The sequence below is a fragment of the Onychostoma macrolepis genome, chromosome 19 (assembly GCF_012432095.1).
Source record: "Onychostoma macrolepis isolate SWU-2019 chromosome 19, ASM1243209v1, whole genome shotgun sequence".
In the NCBI taxonomy this organism is placed as follows: domain Eukaryota; kingdom Metazoa; phylum Chordata; class Actinopteri; order Cypriniformes; family Cyprinidae; genus Onychostoma; species Onychostoma macrolepis.
The window spans coordinates 26,934,614-26,945,878 of NC_081173.1; the positions used below are offsets into that span (position 1 = coordinate 26,934,614).

Genomic DNA, 11,265 nt, shown 5'->3' on the forward strand with positions numbered 1-11,265 from the left:
CTGCCCAAAACACAATAGAAAATGTAATGGTTTTAATGGTTATAATGGGAATTGTATTGGTTTTAATGGAAACTATAATGGTGTCTACTGGTATGTGATGGATTCTATTGGTGGGATGTTAAATCCTATTGGAAAAATGCCCAAAACACACTACAAAAAGGAATTTTGTAATGGTTTTACTGGAAAAAGCTAATGGTTTATAATGGTATTTTAATGGAAACCATTAGAATTTCTGTGATGGTTTCTATTGGGCTTCTATTGTTTTGTTTTGTTTTTAGCAGGGATATACAGTATAATACACTTTACTATAGTATGGTTCAAAAATACTATAGTATATTATAAATTACTATAGTATATTATAAATTACTATAGTATATTTTTTCAAATGTATTATTCAAAGAAAGTGTGATGTTGTGAAAGTTGTTTTTCAGAGTCGAGCCTAAATGCCAAGAAAGCATTTGTGATGCATAGTTAAGTTGAACATATTTTGTCTTGTTCTGACAGTAGACCCGTGTAACCTCCGATAATGCGGTGTTGTGTTTCCTGTGCAGTTAATGCACATATGACCGTAATAACTCATATAACTCAAAATAGTACATCTTATAGCACCACCACGTGTCAGCATTTGGCATCTCTGGTATTTAGGACACTTCCGGAGTTTGTGCTGTTTTCTTCCTCGGTATCGTAAAATAGCATTGCATAGCATTGAATGAAATATGCACGAGACTCTGCATTTGAGAATCGGTTTTATTGGGGATATTTTGGTAATATTTTAATAGGCGAAGCAAAACTGCACCTGAACTTGACAGCTAGTGATCATGCACGAATTGTGTATGTAGTGTGATGTTGGAAAGATGATAATATGGCTACATTTAATGATATGTGTGCTTGATTTTGAAGCATCTGAAACAAAACATTCTCACAAAATCATTAATAAAGGAGGGTTTACATTTTTTTCGCATTGTGTGTAAATGGGATTTAACCCCAAAAATTACCATGTTCACAAGGTCAGAAAACTGGGAGTTCATATATAATCTTGTATAATATAAACATATATGTAATTATGAAAAGGGATATAATATAGGCTAAACCTACGATCAATTCGAACGAAAAAGAATATAATAAAAACAATACGATTTTAACAACAGGGTTATAATAGAAACCCTAACAGAGTAATCCCAAGCACTCAGTTTTTTTTTTTTTTGCTGCTTTGCGTGCAATTGTTTAATATAGCTAGCTGTTTTAAAATCTTTTATTATTATTATTATTATTAAAGAATGATTGAACGTTACAAAAATATTAACAAATAAACCCAGATACACAAAATATAAGAGCAATCTTAAAGTGTAGAAAAGTGTTTAAGAGGAGAAAAAATAAAAAATAAAACAAACAAATAACCATAACGTTAGGGGAAGAAAAAAAAAACATAAAATAAAAAACATAGAAACAACTAAACAATTGTTCAAGTTTTCTTCCTTGTTCCTTAGGACATATTCAAAGATTGCAGCGAGGGAGCTATACCAAAAAAAAAAAAAAAACAATTTAATTTTTCCATGAAATCTAAAGCTGTTTTTAAAATCAATAATAAACATTTTCTCGTCAAGACGTACAGTGACGTAATTTCCGGTTTGAACGGGGGAGCAGCAAATCAGGGCGATTGACGCGCGAGATCATGTATGAGGGGAACCCGGTTTGCGAAAACATCGGACATTGCGGAAAAAAGTAGGCACAAACATTGTTTTACTACATTACATGAACACGTTATGCCAGGTTTGACCGACGGAACATTTTCTTCACGCACCGTCGGCCAGTACGGCAGGAAACGTCTTGACGTGATGGACGCACCTGCCAAGCGCGAGGCCAAGCTAAGCTAAGCCTAAAGTCGAGCTAATTCACAATCAAATAAATATGCAAATAAAACACGAGACATGCATTTCAATGTCATTTGATTAGCGATATTTAATGTTTTTTTAGTCAACGAAATGAGCTGAAAAGAGTAACGTTATACGGGTTAAATGACCGTAGCCTGCAGGCCGTGTTTGTTTACATACTATATAATCTAGTTTCATCAGAATTACCATAGTTCCTACACTAATTTGTAGTACAATAAACTGCTAACTGTATTCTAGCCATCATGGGCATCAGAAATGCGGACGTCCCATATACATTTATATGTTTTACAGTAATAATAATTGTACTTAATATGGTTTCCATTCTGTTTTTCTAAAACAACAAAATGGTATCGAAAGAAATACCGATAACACTCCGTTAAGATAAAGTCATGAGCTGCCAGATGTTATCTGATTTCTGTTGTGTGGTTGTCAGCTTGTTAACTTATTAAATAAGAGGTTTATGATTAAATGCTGAAGAATATGGATCAGTGTATGATTGTTTGTAATGATACACATCTGGGTTGTCTATTTGGACCATAAACTTGGATAATATATGTGCACCACTTTCCAGCAGTTATGAATCGTGAAGTATTTACGAATCGCTGATTTCTGAATGTCAGATTTAGGAAATTGGAGATTTATTCTGTATATATACCACAGTTTTATAAGGTTTTTTTGTGGAAATTAGTACTTTTAGTAAGCAAGGATGCATTAAATGTATCAAAAGTGACAGCAAAGGCATTTATACCCCTGGTTTGACAGACAAGGCTTAAGGTAGTCCCAGACTAAAATGCATGTTTGAGCTGTCTCAACTGGAAATATCTTGCTCTGACATATCTTAATATATGTCAGTGTAATTGTTCTGTGTCAAGATGCACACCTTAATGTGTTCTTCTAAGGCATTTTTGTAAAAGTTGCTTTGAAAATTGGCCTATATATGCGCACATTTTATATATATTGTGTGTGCTAAAGGTGTAATCGGTTTGATTGACAATTATTTTCTGTTTCTATAGGTAACTGTCTTCATGAAGTTTTAATTGTCGCATACTCTCAGCTGTAAACACCGGACAGAGATCCAAGATGCCCATTCCTCCCCCTCCACCCCCAGGTGGACCCCCTCCTCCCCCCACCCTTAGTCAGGTAAGTACTCACTAGTTAGCTGGTAACTTTATTGGGAAATGCAAAACCTTACCTCAAAAATATTCACAGTATGCTCTATGCAAACTTCAGCTCCTTCTGTGAAAACATGACTTGAAAAAAAGAAATGCTCGGTTTTTCCACAGGCAAACACAACTCCTCCCAAGCTGAGCCGAGATGAAGCAAAGGGCAGAGGGGCTTTGCTCACTGATATCTGCAAAGGGACCAAGCTGAAGAAAGTTGGCGTTGTCAATGACAGGAGTGCACCTATAATTGAGAGTAAGTGGAAGACACCTGAGAATAGCATGAATTAGATAGCAAACGTGGTACATCACTGAATTCTATTCTGGTTTTTCAGAGCCGAAAGGAAGTGGCGGAGGTGTGTCCAGCAGTGGAGTGTCTTCTGCACCGGTCCAGCCAGTGGGAGGGTTGTTTCAGGGTGGCGTCCCAAAATTACGACCTGTAGGAGGTGTGATGATTATTAAAAATGTTTGTTTTTGGTCTATTTAAAGGAAAAGTTCATCCAAAAATTGAATTGTTTTAACACCCTCTATTGTGCTCTATATGCTGTTGGTGCTCAAATGAGAATTTGAAAAATATTCACATGATTTACAGCTTACACCATTGATAAGACAAGCTACACTCTTGAAAATAAGGTTCCCAAAGTGTTTTTGCAGCAGTGCCATAGAACAACTATTTTTGGTTCCCTAAATAATCTTTCTGTGAACAGTTCTTAGAAGAACCATTTTTTTTCTTGGTGAGGAACATTTTAAAAATCGAAAGATCCTTTTTCCACTATAGACACTTTCATTGGACAGAAACGCCTGGCCCGTAGCTAACTTCCAGTCTGTGTTTGTTTATCAGTCTGGCTAGTAGCGCCGATTACAAATGCAGTTAAAGTTAGGGTAAAGAGTAGACTGAAGTTGGGCTCAGGTTGTTGTGCTGTGGGATGTGTTTCCCATACATTGATTTATTTGTGGCGGCCTGCCACGATATCAAAACTGACCGCAACAAATAGATTTTCCAAAAGGCTTTGACTTCGTTGAATAAATATGAGCACTGAACGTTTCAAAATCAAAATGCGGCGCATGTGTTTTTATATCACTGTATCTGAAGGAAACCAACTGTCTTCAGTAAATTTTCGATGTCATTTTCATTTCATCTTGCATGTAATGCCTGATAAAGCAACATTTGTGAGCTCAGCACTGCTTTTTGTACAGCCATTACCATGCGCAGTAATGTTTATGTTGTTGCTGTTGAAACAGTCTATAAAGAACCTTTTGTGGAATGGAAAGATACCATGGATGTTAAAGGTTCTTCATGGAACCATAGATGCCAAAAAAGAACCTTTACTTTTAAGAATGTGTAGATTTCCTACTTTGTGTTTTTTTGGGGGGGTTTTTTCCCAAAAATTCTTCAGTGATCATTGCCTAAAAATATGACTGATAATTGATTATTGTGCCAGTGTTTCTCAGATATGCAAAGGGGGTTTCCTCAAACTAAACTCACACCTTTTAATTATGGTTGATTCTTCCGCTGAACCGGTTGTGTTGCAGATGGTTCTGCGGGCAGGTCTGCGTTGCACCCTCCTGGCACTCGTTCTGCTGCACCTCGCCCACCCAGCAGCCATGATGACCCCGACAGTCCCTCTCAGCAGGCCTCTCCTCCAGAGTCTGGCCGTTCCCAGAGACCGTCCCTGCCTGATCTTTCCCGTTCCCCCGGTGGAGGCAGCAGCCCGTCTACAGGCATGAAGCACAGCTCTTCTGCCCCACCTCCGCCACCCCCCATGTCTCGGCGTGGAAACGCTCCTCCTGCCCCGCCGCAAAAAGCCACGGCACCCTTGTACAATCGCGAAAAGCCACTTCCGCCGACTCCGGGGCAGCGAGGACCCTCTCCAGCGCCTGTACGTGAAAACGCACCACCTCCACCAGTGAAACCTCCTCCGTCACCTGCAAGCAGCCGCTCGTCTTCATCCTCCTCTTCCTCTCTGGCCCCGCCGCCGCCCCCTTACCGTCAGCAGTCTGGGGTTTCCAATGGCCCCTCCAGTCCTGTGAATGAGGCAGCCCCCGAACTGCCCCAGAGACACAACTCACTCAGCAAGAAGCCTTCAGCAGGTGGACACACACCGACACGCGGACATGCTCCACCTCCACCACCGTCACCCACCCCACAGGCTGCCAGACCCCCTCCTCCAGTGCGAGAGCCCCCGGGACGAGGAGCAGGTGAGCTCTATTGTCTGTGACATTTATCTAATTTTAATTAATTAAATTTTTTTAAACTACACTACTGTTTAAAATATGGATGTGTAAGATTTTTGTTTTTTTTTAAAGTCTCTTCCACTCACCAAGGCTGCATTTATCTGATCAAAAATACAGTGAAATATTACTGTATTGTGAAATATTATTACAATTTTAAATGAACTGTTTCCTACTATAATAACAAAATATTATTTATTATAACAAAATATTATTTATTCCTGTGATGCATTGCCAAATTTTCAGCATCATTACTCCAGTCTTCAGTGTCACATGATCCTTCAGAAATCATTCTAATATACTGATTTGATGCTGTAAGTATCAATGTTGAAAATCATTTTTCTGCTTAAAAAATAGTTTGTGAAAACCTTGATACAATTATTTTTCAGGATTCTTTGATAAACAGAATGCTCAAAAGACTTTATAAATGCTTTTACTGTCACTTTTGATCAATTTAATGGATCTTTGCTGAGTAAAAGTATTAATTTTGTTCAAAAAACAAAAGACATCTTACTGACCCCAAACTTTTAAACCATAGTTTGTTTCTAGGTTAATTTTTTTAAAGAATAGTTCACACAAAAACTTTGTGTCATTATTTACTATTTAATTTCTGTTTAACACAAGGAAAGCTGCACTTTTTCATTCATCTGTCATTGTAACCACATCTCTCAATTTCCTTAAAGAACACCACAAAAGCACTATAAATGTAGTCTGTTTGATTCAGCTGCTTTATTCTGAATCATGATCATTTTTGTGTGAGGAACAGATTGAAATTTAAGCCTTTATTCACATAACTTCATCATAACATCAAAAAAGTTGGATGGACTACAAAAACAGCTTGTCAACCCCAGATTAAACCTCACACAAAACTGTCATATGGCTGCCATATGGAGTTGAATTATGGTGCATGAGAAATATAATTTTTAATGATTTGACTATTGATGTTTATCTTTTAGTTATTTGCTTGATTTTTCTACAAGACCTATTTCTTTTTCTAGCTCCTCCAGTTCCTGGGCAGCCGTCACGAAATGGCCGGGATGCTCCTCCGCCACCTCCACCTCCTTACCGGACTCATGGCACTACCTCGGATGTCCCGAGCCGAGGCAAGCCCCTCCTCCCCCCTCCCGCACACCAGCTGGACCCCCGCCCCCTCCCCCGCCCATCCGCAATGGACACACTTCCATTTCCCGTTCCTTTGTAGGTGAGTCCTTCAAGCTCACTCTCACCCTGTGCCTGCCCTCACATCCTCATTTCATCATCATCCGTTCATATAGAGAGGATGATATTTTCTCCAAATTTAAACTTTGGCGCTGCACTCATCTCATAGGACAAGAGATGCTTCTATCATGTGAATGACAGAAACACTCTCACAATGGCCCGTCTTTATTCTTGGGCCCTGGTATTGTGCAAAATAAGTCGGCATCTGTTAAACCTGTTATAGATCTAAAAATATTCAGTTTCATATAAAAGCAAGTTACTCATTTAATGAGTTCATGGGCATCCGCAGTTGCAGCTGTTACAGAGTCGTCGCATATTCATTGTATGACGATGCTAACAAGATAATAGCATCAAATAATTAGACTTAATGGCTTTTTAGACAATCCAGTGGCATTATTAGGCATGTTCTCACTCCAAGATCATCGATAATGTAATTGTTGTTTGTCAAGCTCCTTTGAAACTTTAATACAATCTCTGTATTAAAAAAAGAAAGAAAATGGATGTCATTTAAATTTGTTCATTAATGGAGATGGTTTTGTCCAGAGTTACATAAAAATGAGGAAAGACGAGGCAGTTGGTTATAAATGATCAAACCATAGTATTAGTGTTAAAGGTTTTTATCAGAGAAGTTGCTGTGAAAAGGCTGTTGCATAATTAAAACTGCACAATTAGCCTAAATCTTGTAGCTTTGTGAAATACAAGAGAAGTTACACATTTTTGTGAGATGAAATTTCACAAAAATAAATGTGAGAAGACCTACATTACTGTTCAAAAGTTTGGGTTCAATAAGATTTTGAAAATTCTTTCTTAGGCTGCATACATTTGATCAAAAATACAGTAAAGTATTATTTTAATTTAAACCTTCAGTGTCACATGATCCTTCAGAAATCATTCTAACATGCTGATTTGCTGCTCAAGAAACATTTATTATCAATGCTGAAAACAGGCATTCTGTTTAATATTTTTTGTGGAAACTATGATAGATTTTGTTCAGGATTCAGTTCAAACATCATGATAAACGCCTTTGCTGTCACTTTTGATCAATTTAACGTGTCCTTGCTGAATAAAAGTATTTCTTAAAAAAAAAAAAAATTACTGACCTCAAACTTTACATTATATACATTAGTAGTATACGTTATTTTCTGTAAAAAATAAAAATGTATACAAATTATACAAATACAAATTTCTTATTTTTATTTGTCACTTCCAACAGATGATTTTGAGTCCAAGTATTCTTTTCATCCTCTGGATGACTTCCCTCCTCCAGAAGAGTATAGACACTTCACTAAGATATACCCAAGCAAAGCTAACAGAGGTAAGTCTCAAGAAATGAACAGTTCAAGCTTCAACAAATACATGGAATGCATCTCACAGTGAGCACAAAGCCTCTTTTGATCACTCGTATGCTTTCATGTGCTTGTGTAAAGACAAAGCTGCTACTTGCTTTTCATAGCGACTCTGCTGTATGCTTTTGTCTGATGATTTGGTACTGGTACGATGTCAACAGTGATTTTTGAACTCAAACTCATACGTGTCTCTGTTTGTTTGGCAGTAATGAGAGGAGCCCCTCCTTTGCCGCCTGTTGGGAGGTAAACACTGTGACCGGTCGCTCGGGCTGCATCGGCGACGAGGGTTCTTCACACAGACCCATACGCTCATAAACAGACAATCTCACATGCACATCTAAAGACACAAAGCCTGCACCTTATTAACAGCCATTCCCCCATCGGATAACATTCCTCTACATTCAAGCAAGCTCCATCGTATCACTTTTGTCCATTGTGGAAGGTCAGCTTCGCTCAGAAAAGAGTGAGATGAAGGAAAGTATTGCATTCCATCATCAATAAAGGCCAACTTTATTTTATTATTTTCCCTTGTACCTAGGTAGCAGTGCACATTTGGTTTGATGTGCACTGAGAGTTAGAAGTGGCCGTCAGAGCCTGTATGATGGTAAAGCGTAGCACTTGAGACGGGAAGCGGAAAGCATGTCCCTGGAAAATGTCTCAACTACTACGTCAGGCAACATGTTCAATGTCTTGTTGTTGGTTTTTCCTCTCAGTCGCTACCCCATGTTATGCACTGTGAATAATCACTCGGAGCAGAAGGCGTCCGAGTGTGAGCTGAACTGTAAAAACTCTTAGCTTTAGATGTTTTTGTCCTGGTCGTGCCCCTTTCAGGGAACAGCCATTATCTTTAAGTTTTCTCAGGGGGTTTGTTGGACTTCATTACCCTCCGGTAAGTTTGTGAACGAAAGGTCCAAAAGTGCCAACAGATGCTCTGCCATTAATAAATCAGCATGGCTCCTTCAGTCGTAACACATCCTCCTTTGGGAAACCAGTAGGTCGATTGCCTTTTATCGTTTGTTCTAAAGATGGACCATGGAATTTTTTTCAAGTTTGGAGTTGTCGTCCTGCAATACTCCTCGCACTTTGTGCTGCATTGTGAACCCTGGCTTTTCTGTCATTTTCCCGTTACAGGACGGCACGGCTATGCTGCTTGCTTTATGTTTGTGATCTGGTTGAAAGCAGGCCTTGTCCACATGCTGCCTACGGACTGGTTTTGTAGGGCAGCATTGTGTCAAAGAAAGTCTTTGATGGTGCATTTTAACAGTGTATGAACTTGATCTAGGATTTTCATCACTTTGCAAAAATCAAGTTCAGTGCATGCTGCTTTTTTGGGACAGACCTCTTATATAAACGTTGGGTAAATTTGCATGTAAAGCCGCAAAATTGCTTTCTGTATTGCTTCATTTTCTTCTGTTTTTTAACAATGCATCTGCTCTTTGGATGACAGGAACGTCACCAAGGGTTCTGGGATGGTTGTCTTACACTATATAGTATTGCTGCAGAAATGTGGTACCTAGTCATTTCATTACCAGTCATGTTCATCTAAGTGATGACATGCAGGCTGGCACTGATAACCACATCCCAGTTTATCCACAGCTTGTTCAGTGTCATATTCTTAGGTCTTCCTGTTTGTACGTTCATGTTTATTCTCCAGAGAGTAGACTGCATTTCAAATCTGCAGAAGAGTTAACTTTTTCATAAATGGAGTGTAGATTAGATGAACAGTTGTGAACTTTTTTTCCCCTCTTTGTTGTTCTGCCTTACATTTACTGATTAACGTGTCGGTACGGGATTTGTAAAAAAAGAAGAAAAGAAACAGTGTATTTACAAGTACATAGAGAGATATGGTAGTGATAGTTATTAATCTATTTTTAAGTTGTAAAAAGCTTGTAATATAGTGAATAATTTCAGGCAAACATAGGATTCAAATGAAGTCTCGGACTAATCGTTACTTGATGGAATGTCCTCGCACATGAATACGGCTGAGGACGTTTTCTTAGACTAATACTTGTCTTTAATCGCCTACTGTCTGCCAGCAGGTGTCAGTGAACATGTCTTTAGAAGAGCATAACTTACTCACATTGAGAGAGAGGACTGTCATTGTCACCATTCCATGCTTAACTAAAGCCTGTCCACACCTGTTGAAATAAAGCTGAGGAAAAAATATGGCTTGGGAATGCATGTGTCATTTGTCAGGAGCAGACTTTGACATAATAGAAGTTTTACCAGTCTTACTGAATAATAATAATTAAAAAAAATAATAAAATAAACAATTTGTTAACTATGTAAATAATCCAGGTAATCTCAACTCTGGTTGCACCTCCAACAGATTCATCATCTGCTGTCAACCTGTATGTTTGGGTGAGAGAAATATAAAGTTTGGTAAATTACTGAACATCCCTGCTGGAAAAAAAGTGATGGTTTTAATGGTTATAATGGGAATTGTATTGGTTTAATGGTCTCTGTTGGTGTTACTGAGTCCTAATGGAATATGCCCCAAAACATATTAGCTACTGGTAATAATTTTAATAGTTAACAGTTGATCGTTTGTAATGGTATTTATTTATTTACAGCAGGAACTTGTTGGTTCAATACATGTAGTTTCAGTGAATAGTGTAGAAAAAAAAAACCCTACTATTAATAATAAGTGCCCACCTTATTTTCCGTGAATGCGCGAGACTACCGATTCATCAGCCGCTATGTAAATATCTAAGAATAACGGTGCAGTCCAAATCAGTGTATTTATGATTGATAATACATTAAAATGATTTGATATCAAATACTAGTTTGCAGTATTAAGCGGCATAACGAAATGTTTTGTATAGCTAAAATAACCGAAGTGGACGACACCTGACATAGTTACAATTGACTGCTCCCGCCATTTGTAACAAAGGTAGGCTACCTTTGTTACAAATACACATACACACAGCGCAGACGCTTACAGAGAGAAGCTCTGATTAGATTTGTTACAAAGGAAATATTCCAAAAATGCGGTGTTAACAATGGGTGGTGAGCGCTTAATTGTTTCAAGAGAGCAAACGCTTACAAACGGCTCGCTTACATAATGTTTCACTTTAAAATGGAAGATTACACATATGGTAGGGTATCATCTGTTAAATAGATTATTTTAACTGAGAATCTGCCCACAGCTGCTTATGTTACTGCTGGAGAAATACTCGGAATATACAGTGTTTTAATTTTATTTTTAATTAATTAATTTTGATTAATTACTGCGCAATGTACTAGCTGTTATCATAATAAACACTTGTTGAACGCAGATTTTATTGCTCTTTAATGTGATATGTTTGTATGGTATTCTTGCTTTTTTTAAAGTAAAAAGCTGGTCTGTCTCTGATGTATTGTGCATATGCCTATGCGCTCACATTTAAATCATGAAATATGCGTCGGAATATCATG

The 11,265-nt window shown here is 38.0% G+C and overlaps 1 protein-coding gene across 1 annotated transcript; it reads left to right on the top strand.

The window, feature by feature from the left end:
- The first annotated feature begins 1,609 nt into the window (after positions 1-1,609).
- Positions 1,610-10,014, top strand: wipf2b (WAS/WASL interacting protein family, member 2b). The gene is given in 9 exon segments (XM_058753581.1): positions 1,610-1,722; positions 2,906-3,032; positions 3,176-3,308; positions 3,388-3,498; positions 4,586-5,251; positions 6,283-6,390; positions 6,393-6,485; positions 7,716-7,817; positions 8,055-10,014. Coding segments are annotated over 8 exon segments (1,314 nt in total). The 5' UTR covers positions 1,610-1,722; positions 2,906-2,972; the 3' UTR covers positions 8,096-10,014.
- Positions 10,015-11,265: the final 1,251 nt, after the last annotated feature.